The following is a 14,596-nucleotide window of genomic DNA, read 5'->3' on the forward strand; positions in this document are numbered from 1 at the left end:
TAGTTATTTTACTTTTTAATAGTTTTTCCCCAGAGGAACATTACATTTCTTACCATCTGAAGAAGGCGGGGTGGTTCCAAGCGGAGTGACAGGCGTTGTTGGAATTGGGCTGGTTGGTGTTGTCATGAGACCCATTTCAGGATGGCTCTAATCGAAAACACATGCCCAAACACACAGAGGTTAATAGCTTCCCTGCGCAGCAGTCATACAGACCACTACTTGTGCTGTTTCGTGTTCAGACGTGACTTCAATGAAATCACAAGAAACTTCAACCTCTCCTCCAAAGATGAAAGCTATGTTTCACAACCTTGGACATTTACAGTTAAACCATACGTCAACTTCTTTACTCAGCAAAACATAAAAAAGCAGCGGCTGTCTCCAACAGACAAGTAACATGCCCTTCCCCAGCACAGAATCACAAAAGGCATGCAGAAGCCTACACCATTCATAGTTTCTGACACACACCTCCCCTCAAAACAACCCAAGGGTGTGCATTTGAAGTCTTCCTCTACAATCCTTTAGTTTCTCTTTCTAAAAGCAAATCCTCCTACCCCTCTCACCCTCCACCTGCTCATATTCAAAGACGATAGCACTTTATTACCTCTCTGTACCACCGTAAAGCCCAGGCAATGGAGGAAAAGAGTGTGAAACATAAGTAACACTATTGTTATCGATCCTCTCTGATTCTATCAGCCAGTTTCTCTGCACATTTCATCTTTGCTAACAGTTGCCTGCCTAATTACCGCTTCGATTTTACTCTTCGTAAGCTCCCAGAGCTATCCAAACTGGTGATACAGTCGGCAATCTGCCATGCTATTTTAAATCTGGCTGCCAAGCAGAGTGTCCATTTCACAGGGCATGTTTTACATAAACGCATCATCTGCCTTCATATATCAGCACAATCTCAAAAAAGAAAGGGATACAGAACTGTTGATTTGATGTCGGTTCTTCGGGGTTCTTACAAGTGAATAGGTTCAGTATTGTCTTTGAATATCTCATTTTATCAGAAACCATAAATGCATATATTTTATGGGAAGCATGGACACATACTACAATTCAAAGACAATTTTAATCATCGCATGCACCAAATCAAAATGCAATTTTCCATTGAAAATTTTACATAAAACAGGTTTGCTTTCATAGGTTTTGCCGTGGTGTTTACCTTCCTTTTCCCCAAACATTAACTCTCAGTTGAGAGATAACAGTGCCACCTAGCAGCAAAAACTGAGGACCAACAAGCTAGTTAAGTATACAAAGGGTTCGCACTTCAGGCACCAGAGCTATATCCCTGCTCTTCCTATGTGCTCATACAGTAGCAGGTAGTCATTCAAGCAGTCTGCAGTCCAGCAACAGACACAAACTTGGACAAGAGCTTTCATCAGCTTTTATGAAGTTTTTCAAAGGACAGCATGCCCTGCCTTGACCTCTCTTAAATGAAGGACTACAGACAATTCGCTCAACAACATTAGATCTCAATTTCAATCAAGCCCACTGAACAGTGGCTGCTTCAGCTACCACTTTCACAGATAACTAGTTTATCCTTTTGTTATTAATTTAAGAGCTTTTACTCTGGCTGCTCTTTTCCTACCTCACTTTTTCTCCCTGCCAAAGGCCTCTTCTCCCTCAGGGATATCTTGGCCACACAAAGGCCTGAATTGGTATTACACAGAACTGAAAGCAGAAGACTCTCACAAGCAGTAGGAACGAACAACCTGGGAAAAGAGAGGCAGGGAACTCGAGCAAATTAACCGCCCACGGAACAGAAGCTTTCTTTGGAGGCAGTAGATCTGCCTATCAGGCTTCCTCCATCAACACCACTGTCAGGAGTTCCCCAAAGGTCTCTACTCCCTCTGTCATGCAAAGTGTCTAGCCTGTGATGTACAGCTGCACTCTCTGAGGAGCTGAAGTAACTGGGGAAAGGCGTTAACTGCTTTGCTGTCATCATTTTTGTAAGTACTGCTAGTAATTCATGAGAAAAAAAAAAAAAAAATGAACAGCCTAAACTGGAAGGTCTTCCTAAATTCATCAAGACATCCCTCCACAGCACAATCGTCAGATCAGACAGACTTGTTATTTCTCCCCCAGCAGTGACAGCCTTTGCAAACTTGCACACTGTTTAAAAAAGCATCCAGAGGTTTGCGATCAAAGGTACAGAGCAGCCCACTGCTTCTCAGAAGGCTGCCATAGCTCTGCTTCTTCACCATAAACAGAGCAAGGAGGAATGCTCTGTTCTGGAAGTGGTCTCTCAAGCAAGAGGGATCAGGCTCTCCAAATAAAGCTTGAACACAAAATAATATTTAAAACAACAGCCCTCACACATGGATTAGTTGTTAAGTGAAGGATACCTAAACAAACAACATGCAGGATGTCACAGGCAGAACAATTCATCCAGCTTGGAGCCAGATCAACCTCTTTCCCTCAACTCTAACGTATCATTGGCATGAACTGCTCTAATAGCTGCAGCAATCTTACCCCTACCAGTCATCACACTGCATCTTCCCTGAAGGCATTATCAATAGGACACAGAAGGAATGCAGCTTTTCCTGTTCAGTGGGAAAAATGGTTCATCCTAGCATGAGTTGTGCCCTCAAAATGTAATTATTTTCTGGCAAGGCAGGAAACATTGCCTAAAAGTAAAATAAACCCTGGGCTGCTTTTGATCTTTCCTGCCCATCTACACCCATGACAAGTACCTAGAGGAAAACAAAAAGAAAACTCATCTTTCCACCAATTTGATTCCTGTCTTTTTTCATTTCAAAAGACATCTCCTATGAAGAAGAGGGCAAACACCACGCTGAAACTCACTTGTGCCAGAACTGTGATGAAGTTCCGGTTTAAGTGAACAGCTTCATAGAGGGCCAGCAGTATTGCTTCATTCGTTCTGTGGAAGGGATACACACAAAAGCAGAGTTAATTAAGGGCTAACACCAAATGAGAATCCTGAGATCAAAGCTGCCCAGGAGCACAGCCCATCTGAAATAACGTGTTTTTTTCCAACCATGTAAAAATCTCTCTTTATTTTTTTTTCATTATTAATAATACTGAGCAGTCCATAAAAACACCTTTTTTCAGATCTTAGCTATAATCTTTGTTTCCCTCATGCTGAATGTCTCCATCGTTACTCAGTCTTAAGCAATGTTTTCTTCTTAAAGCCCTTTGTTTTTAGGGTATAGGTTCCTACAGCTACCACAAACCCTCGTATTTTTCACTTGCCCCCTTGATTTAGGGAATACATTCTTCAAGACAAGAGTACATGAACCATTACTTCCTGCCTGCCACTTCCAACATGACTTTTATACATTAAACACACCTCATATAAACCACAGGTTTGTTTTGTTTGTTTAAACACTTCATTACAAGCAATTCAGCAGTGGTTCCTCCTGCTGCACCTTTCTCTTCCTTAAGTAACCAAGAAACCCATTGATTACAGAGGAGTGGTGCCATTTCAGTTACAAGAGAACTGACACCTCTTTCATTTGCTACATTAAAACAGTTCCATGATGGAGGAAATCACATTGACAGAGTAGTGAATTGCCACTCCTTGTGAAACTAACATCTGTTCACTTACTGGACTGATATCTTCTCATCAGCATCTGCTATGAACATGCTGCCCACCTATGGAAAGAAAGAGTATTACAAAGGATGAATTTTTGAAAGTTATTAGACAAGAGAGAAGACATGGATTTAACTAAATCGCAGTGCCTCGGGAGAGGTGTTCTCATCCAAGGCACAAATGCAACTTTCTTTCTAATACCAGCAAAATATAAATGGGAAAATTCCACAAAGGACAGAACAGGATGACCATCTACAAACACATTTTATTTTGTTCTATTGTAACTGACCAATGCTTATTCCGTCAAATGCCAGAAGGAAAAAAATACTACATCTTAAATCCCAACCTGGATTAGTCTGTGATTTTGTGAAAGGACAGTAGAGATCATTTCCCATCTGCTTGTCCCAAAGCAGTAGCAGTTTTACCCATGTCACTCCTGACAGCAATTAACACTGAACTATCCTTACTTTTGAAAGTGCTTTCCCAGCCAGACAATAATATACTCCTCAGAATAAAGCTATTTCAGTTGTATTTGGTTTGGATCAGATCAATGTGTCCCCTCCTCCAGAGCCAAATTCTAACTCAGTTTTTGGAAACTATCACCTTCCTCCTGACCTTCCATGAGGCCCCTGTATTAAGAATAGAAAAGCATTTCTTCCTTGCTTACCATATTAGTTAGGGCTGAGAAGAAACCACTCTGGTGCTCCTCTTCCTTATCTTTGTATTGCCTGAACAAAAAGGAATAAGAAAGAAGCTAAAGGCTTAGAAATGGTAGTATGGTTATCTTCTCTAAATCCTGAGACAGCTTTATCTGATTTGGATACAAGCTGGAGAAAGTTCCATTCACAATTCCTTTTCAAGAAGCCACAAAAAGGGATGCAAGGGTGTTAAAATATTCGTCAATTGCTTAAAGTGTGGGTGCTGAAAGGTGCAACTGATCAACATCTGTGTTGTTATACAGGATATATTCAATCTGGGCTAACACTACGGAGAAGAGATAAGTGACTTTGGAAACTCTGTCCTGCACTGGCGACACAGTATACCACTAACCATATGAACACAGCCAGTAACTACAGACCACTTTAATTCCAACCATCATCAGATACAGACTAAACCACAGCTCATCACCCTACAGCCAGCAGAAACCATGAAGACCCTTAGCTAGTTCATGGCCCAGTCCTGCCTGGTCCCACATCCATCGCCCCAGAGATGACTCGTTAATCTGACCTAACAAACTGCTCTGCTGACTGCTGTCCATTCCTGCCTGGCCTCCTTCCATGGCAAACTAGAAAGCACAAGGATGTTCTGGAGCAGTCTAGGAAACATGACAACATAAGCAAGCATCAGACCTATCATGTACATAGAGCTGGTCCAGAAATACAACACCCATGGGCCATGACATGAGGCCCTTAACTGGGAACTAGAATTGGAGCAAGAAGTCCGATAGATTGGGTACCTCAGATTTCAGCAAATTTGCTTCATTTGACATTGAAATGGGCTAGCAGAGACGATATGGCCATATATTGTCTTTTGTACAGGAATCTAATTACATATAGTGCAACATGCAAAGAAAACAATTGTACATTTTTGGGGCAGGGGAAGGCAGAGATAAGCAGAACAGGCTATCATCTAAGACAACTTTTGTCAGAATGAACAAGGTGGTTGAGTAGGTTTTTTTTGTTTGCTTGTTGATGTTGTTTTCTCATGTTTTACTTTAATATGCTAAATGCATTTACACAGTTTGCTGACTTGCATCATCTTGTAAGTGTATCTATAACAGCAGACCTTCCGAAGGAATTACATTTTCTGGATGTCATCCTCCCATCCCCAAAAAGCCCTCTTGGGTTACCATTTTTTTCCTGAAGAACTTTCTTCTTAGGAAAACTTACATATTTTGTATTGTTATGTATTAAACAGAGGTTGGGAACATTCTATCCCTACTGCTGGCTTGCTTGCTCTTCTTTTAGAAGTGTTATTGCTGTACACCCTTTGCAAGAGCGTAAATTCCCTGATAACCTATGATCTGGCGTTTGTATTGCCCCGGACACATTTGTTTGTAGATCAGGTTTCAGTTAAATTGGAGAAGTACTCAGTGAATCATTTATCTTCTAACCTGGGACCATAACATTTCACACAAGGCTCATACAGAGGTAACGCCCGTGACAATAAAAACACCTGGTACATATGCATTTACACTCGCAGTGACAACAGCAGCTGAACAGAAGTACTTCGAAGCATGACTATTCCCTGCCTTTCCAGATGTATCAGAGCTGTTAAATGATAAGTACTTTAATTCAGAAAAGTTTGTGGAAATGGACTGCAACTACCATGCACTTAAAAACAAGAGACATTTAGGTTTTACCTGTTATACTCTGATAAAGCCTGGGCAATTACGAGTCCCATTCCCTGCAAAAAGTGTTTTAAAAAAAAGTTTATATTACAAGTCTCAATACAGGAAAACAAACAACAAACACAGATCGCACTGCTGCACCCCCCAGTATTCCCTAGCATGCTACAAAGAGTTTCTCCTGCAGAAGTTTGAATTTATAAGACACACTGAGATAAATACGTAAGATCTAAAAAACAAGGCACCAAAATTTAAAGTTGACTATCTAGTTACGTAAATTCAGAGAGGAAAGTTCACTCTCTTTGGGCCTCCAGACATAGCTTACTCACTCAAGAAGCCTCAATAAAGTAGCAAGAACTTCTGAAAGAAGCTTGTATCAGAGGAAGTGTATCCAAAGGTTGGAAACAAAGGCCATAAACACTAATGACATTGTCACTTCTCACAAACAGCCTCCTCCATTGCACAGCTACTGGCCATCCTTCTCTGTCAAGCTAATTTAATTTAATTCAAAATAGCCATTCTCACCCTTTAGTTAGCATGGAGTTTGCTTTTTCTGCAAATCTGAAGGAAAGCTTTGAAGTCCACACCTCTCATTACGCACTGATACTTCTTATCTAGACCCGAATACAAAAACATACACAGCAGCTACAACTTGAAGTATGTTGCAGGACTCTTGATTTGGGTACAAGCTTCTAGCCAGCTGCAGTGTGGACTTTTAAAACAAAATCAGGTAACACATCAGTGGAGAGGAGATGTCCTTTGGCATGAGGTATCTCGTGCCTCTTTGGCAAGTGACAGCAAGTAACACAGATAGCTGACAAAAGCCTAATAGACCAACCTTAGCACGTTCCTTGCTACCTAACATTTTAACAACCCCCACCACTTAACTGAAGATCAAACTGTCCAAATCATGAGCTACCAAATCTATCACAAGAGCGCACTTAAGGCAAAAACGCACTACCCTTATGTTCTTTACAGCAGTACTGCTCCCAGACCCTCTTTGCATCAGACACCACAACTGCATTTGTGGATGGAAGAGCGTGCATGGAAGAGCGTCCCCAGCAGTGCTGGGTAACCGAGTCAGATACTCACATTGAGCGTGGCCTCGTCATCTACGATAGAGAGCTTCACAATGTAAGGATTCACTGACTGCTCAGCAGCAGGGGAGAAGGAAGAAAGAAAAATGGTTTTAAGTTTAGTCTTTACAAGGAAAACAAACAAACACACAAAATATTTATCTTCCAAAGTTTACCCAGCCACCTGGGAAGATTTTCCCTCCTGTCCCACAAAGCAGAACGCACACAAAGCAACAGTAGCCACATCACATGAAGGCTGTTATGCTCAGGACAACTCTTTACTTGCTCAGCCAGGCAGGTTGCTGATTTTATTCAGATGGAGATGGAGAAGAGATGGAGTTGCTGTTCCTTTGCTAGCTGGACTGTCAGTCTTGGAAGTGGAACAGCTGTCCTGACAGCACGTTATCAGTGACACACACACTGTTATGCAGCAAGCACAAGCACTGAAGCTGGGACTCGACATAAGTGTTCTGATATCTCTCTTCTGCAACACCTCACAAAGATTGCTTAAAGGAAGGAGGACTCAGGAAGGCAGACTCAGGAAGGCATGACAATATTACAGGCTCATCTGCTACAGGGACAGAGCTCAACTCCTAACAGTTACCACCACTGAGAGCCAGAAGTCTCTCGAGAATACAAATTATTTGAACTAACCTGAACAAAACACGCAGGCTCCATATATAAAGATAAGTCCTAATAATTTAGGAAGTATTTTAGATTAGCAATGTACTTTGTTGTTGTTTTGTTTACATTTGTCAGTGCAAAACAAGGTGGGTTTGGAACTAGGACAGAGAAGAAAAGGTTCCATCTGTGCAGTAAGTCCAAAGTGGATGGGAATAATAAAGCAAAAATACGTATCAGATACAGCCTTGCAAGTTACGCAGTCACTTGTTTTGCCCAAGGTTTAACAGCAGGTTAAAAATCAGGCTGATCAGAAAACTCTTGCTATTATTGTGTTCTCTGGGAGAATCAGATTTTCTCTTTGGTCCAAGAAAGAAACTGATCAGAACACACCAAAGCTCAACCAGTCGGTCAGCCTGCCTCCAGCAGCACTATCTGCTGTCTTAGAAAATGACACAGAGCACATCTGTGCATGAAGCATGTAAAGAGATTTCCTTGAGGGGGGGGGGGGGGCTATTGAGTAACATACATGCTCCTTTCTGTGCAACCATTCTCCCCTTCAGAAATTTAGTCAAGCAACAAAGAAGCAAGCTTTAAATGTATCTATATTTAACTACAGTTTTTTGAAAGAATGGAGTTGAAGCTTAGTTTGTCTAATTTCATTCTCTTGCTCTCATTATACCACGATGAGAAACTCAGGCCAAGACTCCATACCACAGCTCACACACAGAAGGCTGGTCAACCTGTGATTTGTGACCAATAAAAGTTATGAGGCTTTTGCATGCAGTGGGGCTATGCTGAATTAGGGGCAGCAAAGTTATCCGAATTCCCAGATAAGCAAACTGGCCAATGCCAGCAGGCTGCCCTGAGACATTCCATCCCATCACAGAAAGGATGGCGAACAGGTTCCTTGTCATCTCCAGCCTGCAAACAACTCTTCAGGCTCCCATTGCCCTTTGACTCTCCAAGATGCGTGCTACAGCAAGAATATCAAGGTGCTTGGCCAATAGAATCAAGAAGTCAGCCTCACTTGCTGTGGATCTCTGCCTTCTTCCTTTTCAGTTGCAACTCCCAAAACTGCAGAAGGCTCCTTAATGTTTCCTGTCTGAAATTCTCCATACCTCTGATACATTCCATGCCTCCTCTGGGCTTCCCTAACTCCTTCAGCAGCAAGCAGATGACTAACAGATGCAGTCTACACACAGCATTGCTCTGTACAGGTCAAGGCAGTTTCTCGTGCCTTTCCATTGCAAGTCTGTACTAGCACGATGAGAATATTTCCTGGGCTGCCCAGAGGGAGCACAGTTTGCTCCTGCCACTCCTTTAGAGCCAACAGTTCTGAACAGTTGCTTCCTGTGAGCATTAGTCTGCACATCTGTGATGAACTTCAGTAGCCTACAAGTTGCAGATGCACCCCTCAGACCTCCCCATATTCCTTGCCTGCTTCTCTCTTCCAATCCTATTACCTCACTCTCCTTGGTTTTCCTCTCCCTAGGAATTACAGCAAAATTCTGGAAGTCTAAATTACACCTGCTACTCCACAATATGCGCAAACATGCAATAGCCTTGAAGAGTGGCTAGTAGGCACTTTGAGTGCATCAATGAAGTGGTGACACAAACTTAGAAATAGTTTCTGCCACCACCTCCCTCCAGAAAGAGGAAAAACACAATTCTCAGCTCTTTAAAGTACACACACTATAGCATTAACGTCTTCTTTTCAGTGATGATGGACAGACACAACCTTCTGGAAACTGGGAATACTCAAGTTGTCCTCTATGAGCTACCCACTGTTAGATACCAGCAACCTCAAAGAAATGAAAGTGGAAGCTAGAAGGAGACCATTACCAAGTAATTTCTAAAAGACGAGCCAATTAACACCAGATCAGAAATGTAATCCCCAGGTGAGACATATTACGTGAAGTTGAGAGGTATTAGTAGAAGCACATGGATCTGACAGAGGGAGTGAGACCTCCCCCATGCCCTAAGTGGAAGAAAGTCGTGGAAACAAACCTATGGAAAACAAATCTTTGCTAAGAAAAGAAAGCAGGAAAAAAAAAATCACATATATAATCCCTAGTTAGATGCTTAACTTATTTTTACATCTGTAACAAATGAAGACCAGAGTCCACTTGATTATCCCCCACAAGACTTTTCCCCTGAACGCTCATTAGGGATGATTCAGCAGCTTTGCTGCCAGCCCTGATGAGGCCATCTTCTCTGCAGACAGGCCATCTTGCAGGGAATTGGAGCTTGAATAATGACTCTTTTTGTTAAAGAGATTCATGGAAAATAATTTGAGTTCTGAGAGAACTTTAAAAAAAAATCCAGCTCTTCGGTGTTTTTAAGTCTCTTCAGCACCTGCAGTTTACTATATCAAGGCAAAAAAGCGTGTGTAATTGAATGTGAAGAGACATTGGATATACTGTATGCAGCCAAATAAGTACACAAAGGAAGAGGGAAAACAAAAAGCATTTTGACTAATTTCTTTCAGTTCTGCCTAGCAAGAGACGCAACAAGCAATTCTACTAGGCTGAACGTGAGGTAAAGAAGTTTTCTCTGAGAGTTATTGATGAATCTATTTAAAATTCACTGCTGATTTTATGTTTTAACTTCTAGCAGCCACCCCTTAAGGTGCTGAGAAAAGGACACAGTAAATGCTCTTCATTGTGGTGCTTCCTCTGTTTGGCAGCCTTTTGATTAGTTAGTTTCACAGTTTCCCTATGTAGTCAAATATTTAGTTAACCTTTTACGGTTCTCTCACATTGCATCACCATAAAAATATTTTCTAAGAAATTATGAATAGGATTATAAAACCATAAAATATAGCCAAAGAAGTAAGAGTATACTTCTAACGTTTGAGAATGATTAGCTTTCAGATCAGTGACATCTTTTTAAAGGTACATAATTTTACTCCTAGAACAGAAGTTATTGAGCAAACCAAGGTCATAGCTACACTGGTGGCAGAAGTACAGGCAATACTCCACAGGCAATTTGAAGGAAGACTAGAAAATTCATGTCCCAAAAATATGAAAGAACACGCTTATGTAAAACACGATGATATTCACATTAAAGACAGAAACAAAATCACAAACAACTAATGAATTTCCAGCCTAATTAGATTTTCTTAAGCTGTTGGCACCACAATTTAGCACCAATGAAGTTCAGAACAACAAAAAGATCTATCAACAGCAGCACAGTTAACAGAACTCCAAAGGATTTGAGGCATGAAAGTCTGCCGCAATACACCGACAACCAGGCAACCACCAAACTGACTTTAAAGGCTATGACTGCCTCGCAAAGATACTGTAGCTCTGTGCTGACACCCAGATAAACGTTGCTGTGTGCTGAAAACTGTACTGTAAGCCTTTTTAATAACCTCGAGGACAGTACTAAGTAACAGAGAGAAGAGATGTTTCTGTTACCCAGTAGAATGCTTACCTCATACTTTCTGTAGTTGACCAGCAAGGCAAGAAGGACAACAGCATCATAGCCATGTTCCCTCCGACTAAGTGGGCTGGACAGAATCTGAAATAAAGAATCACATTATTAGGTTCAGGCTTGTTTCAGGAAGCTTGAGGTGACTCCGAGACCACACACAGCAGTGAAACGTATGTACAAAAGCAAATTATACTCTGACTGAAAGAGGATGTCCACAACTTTAGGAGTGTCAGTGCTTCCAAGAAATGTTGCACACAGAGAAACTTACTTATCACAGACAGGATGTACACAGGCTTTCTGGGCATAAAGGGCAAACATATTTCTCAATACCACTGGACAGTATCTCGGTGCATCGCCAGTATTTTCTGTTTCCACAAACCCAGTTCCAATTAAAAAAAAAAAGTACAATTTATCAAAGAGCAGAAAAAAAATCAGTATGTCCAGACTGCCTTTTGTAACAAATTCCTCTGATAAAGGAATCTTCCATGAAATTGGCCTACAAATCCATTCAGCTTCTATCTAAGGACAAATGTCTCAAGTGAAAATACCTGAAATACTCAGTAGTGACTAAAAACAGCAGACTGGAGTAAGGAGACAGCATTAAAAAAAATAGAAACTGTGACTGAGCTATGAATGGAAGCATCATACACTGCCAGTTAGCTTTGCTGCACTGAAAAGGCTGAAAAGCAAACATAAGACTGAAAGCTCTCACTATGTAAAAAGAACCCCTGCAGCTGAAGGAAAAAAACTTACCTGTAAAATAGCTTCGAATATGCTGTTAATCATCACATACTCCAGGATGGTGTTCTGGCTAATGTTATCTGTCACCTAAGTACAAACACAAGTTAAAATCTCACCCAGAGCCTCCCATGATGCTCTAGCTGCCTCTGGCACACACTGCGAACACAAGAATTATACTACCAGATGGACCATTTATTCACAATCTCTCACTTAGTCAGCAAGTCAAGGGTGGGACTAGCACTAGAGCTAGACGGGAAGTAAGGGAAATCTGTCCTGTTTTCTACTCCCACCCTCTCTGGCAAAAGCAAGAGCCATGTACTAAGAAGCTCCCCATTTCTTCTGCAGATTGACATTTTACACAGCTGCATGACAACACGACCAGCAGCTGAAGCAGCCTGCTACACAGGAGGCAGAGGATGAAAAAGCAGGGTTCATATGCTTGACTAAGCAGTTTTCCATCACGCTTGGCAGCAGAGACCTCCACACAAACACAACTATGTCTTATCACAACCAAGATAGTTTGTGGTTGACCATCTCTAAGAGATACTACAACCCTTTTATCCAAGTCATTCTTCACATCCTCACTACTCGTCTACTCCACATTTCCTGTCTTTCCTCAGCCCCTCTCCTCTGCTCCCTTTCAATTTATCTGAGACTTCTAATTATCTTTTTCCCTAAAAAAAATTAACATGAATCCAATTGACACTTCCTACTATGACTCTCCCCTTTTACCCCAGTTGGCACCTATCTCATGAGGTAGAAACAGTCTGCCAGCCTGTGTTGGTGCTGTGGTTGAGCTTTGAAGCTTATTCTGGGCTGTCCATTCTTATCATTCATAGTTTCTTCCCCCCTCCTAAGCTTCACATAGCAGCGTTCTGCTCAAGTTTTGAGCTAGTTCCATCCCTCAAAATGTGACATACATGAGATTTTAAGTTATTATACAGCTGGTATTTATTTACCGTCACCAAGCAGAGAAGCAGCTTCAGACACAAGCTTTTGAGGCTTTCAGAACCTTCTGCACAGAGGAGCGAGTCTAAGCTCTCCATCAGATTCTAAAGAAGAACAATCACATAATTTTAAGTATTACTTTTATGTTATTTGAAATATTTCCTACAAAAGACAGAGATTCAAAAGCGCCAACACAAAGCCACGTTATTCCAGAATCAGTAATTGAGCCATTACTACAGCTATATAGCACAGATTGTATTCACACCATTGGTTCTCAATACTGCTTTGTGTTAACTACATTTTAATGACTACAGGCATAACATCATGATCCAAGAGTTTTCTCTAGATGCGTGAAAGGTTTTTATATACATGTAATAACAGATTTTATTTGCAAAGTAAACCTGACCTCTACAAATACAATCTTAGTTTTTGTTTACAAGCCAGTTATATCACTGATTGCTTTTCTTTCTGCCTTTTTATCTTCAATGTTCCCCCATTTTACTTATAGGCTCTGAGAGATTTTGGTGAAAAGCACACCTGCAATTTAATAGTACGTACATTAATTATTATTCAAAATAGGTACTATATAGCTGTCTGATAGATATTCACAATTAATTGCTTTCCAAATACTAAATTACAGGTAATAAAGTAATTCTCAAAGGGAAAAAAAAAAGTTCTAATATGCAAATAACTACTTAATATTTTCCCAAAGCACTACTACTTTTCATAGAGAGATGAAAAACTATTAATTTCTGCGGAGAGATAAAACAGGTATTCAGCTTTATCACCAATTCCTTTGTCGTTTCTCAAAACTCAGCAGCTTTACAATGAAGAGCACCAAATAAGTTTATAATGGTATATGTGCTGATGGAAATGTGAGCACAAAGGACATTACTATTAGCTAAAAGTTAAGTGCAAGCTATGAGGTTCAATACGAGGTAGTAATGGCCTGTGACAGCCTTTCCTGGCCTTAAGATTTCTTAACCAGAATGAATGCACACCAGGGAATTAAAGGAAAAGAAGTAAGTGCTCTATTAATGAAAAACATCAGGATTTCACACGTCTTTGGGCCACTAACAAGTCAAGAACCTCATGACAGCTATGTTTAATCAGTGGCTGAAATATTTACCCAAAAAGGTGTACCTTGATAGACACACCTGTCTACAAAACACTGCCCCTGCAACAGGGCTGCTGTGCAAGCTGTTTCTGTACATTGGCAAGGCCTCACCTTCATACAAAGCTCTGCCTTATCAAAACCCACAAGCATGTTGATGATGTCAAACCCTGAAGTGGACTTGTTCTTCTGATGGACACCCCGAATCAATGCACACAAAGTCTGCAAAGGGAAAATGCAGAGGAGAAAACGTAAGGCAACACCTACAACTCCATAGCAAAACCTGCCCTAAAAACCTCTCGGAGCACTAGCAAAACACAGATATTTATATGAATACCACCAGCCTAGAAGCCATACATTTTGCCTGATTTCTTCTACCTCTGGTTTCTAAGGAGTATAACCTGGATGTTGAGCTCTCAAAAGACAATAATATATTTGTCCACATTTTTCCTGTCCAATGCCTCCTACAGGTGACTTCCCAAACCTGAAATTTATATCCTATATTCCTATAGCCGAGACAAGCTGGGCCAAATGCATTCAGACTGTTAAGAATCAGGTTGGGAACTAACAACGTCAAGTGTCAAAACTTTGGAAGCTGTCTCCCATACAAGACAAGCGTTGGTAAGGTACAACCTGCAGGAAAACAGCTTCAAGTTCTGGGTGATGATTCTTCACAGCTTCCAACAAGGATGTGTCCAGCAGGGACAGTCCACTGTATGAATTTGACACCAACTTCCCCACTACTTTATTTCATTTTT

The 14,596-nt window shown here is 41.0% G+C and overlaps 1 protein-coding gene across 3 annotated transcripts in view; it reads right to left on the reverse strand.

The window, feature by feature from the left end:
* Positions 1-14,596, reverse strand: part of LOC118157538 (armadillo-like helical domain-containing protein 3) — a 22,659-nt gene continuing 8,063 nt past the window's right edge. For all 3 annotated transcript variants that reach the window (XM_035311925.1, XM_035311927.1, XM_035311926.1), the window contains exons 5-14: positions 13,953-14,060; positions 12,736-12,828; positions 11,789-11,863; positions 11,036-11,122; positions 6,993-7,049; positions 5,916-5,959; positions 4,221-4,281; positions 3,569-3,615; positions 2,806-2,881; positions 1-147 (exon numbers count right to left, since the gene is read on the reverse strand). In XM_035311925.1, coding sequence (XP_035167816.1) covers positions 16-147; positions 2,806-2,881; positions 3,569-3,615; positions 4,221-4,281; positions 5,916-5,959; positions 6,993-7,049; positions 11,036-11,122; positions 11,789-11,863; positions 12,736-12,828; positions 13,953-14,060 — 780 coding nt within the window. In that variant the 3' untranslated portion in view covers positions 1-15. The remainder of the gene's footprint in view (positions 148-2,805; positions 2,882-3,568; positions 3,616-4,220; positions 4,282-5,915; positions 5,960-6,992; positions 7,050-11,035; positions 11,123-11,788; positions 11,864-12,735; positions 12,829-13,952; positions 14,061-14,596) is intronic.

Source organism: Oxyura jamaicensis, assembly GCF_011077185.1.
Source record: "Oxyura jamaicensis isolate SHBP4307 breed ruddy duck chromosome 6 unlocalized genomic scaffold, BPBGC_Ojam_1.0 oxy6_random_OJ106636, whole genome shotgun sequence".
NCBI classification, from domain to species: Eukaryota; Metazoa; Chordata; class Aves; order Anseriformes; family Anatidae; genus Oxyura; species Oxyura jamaicensis.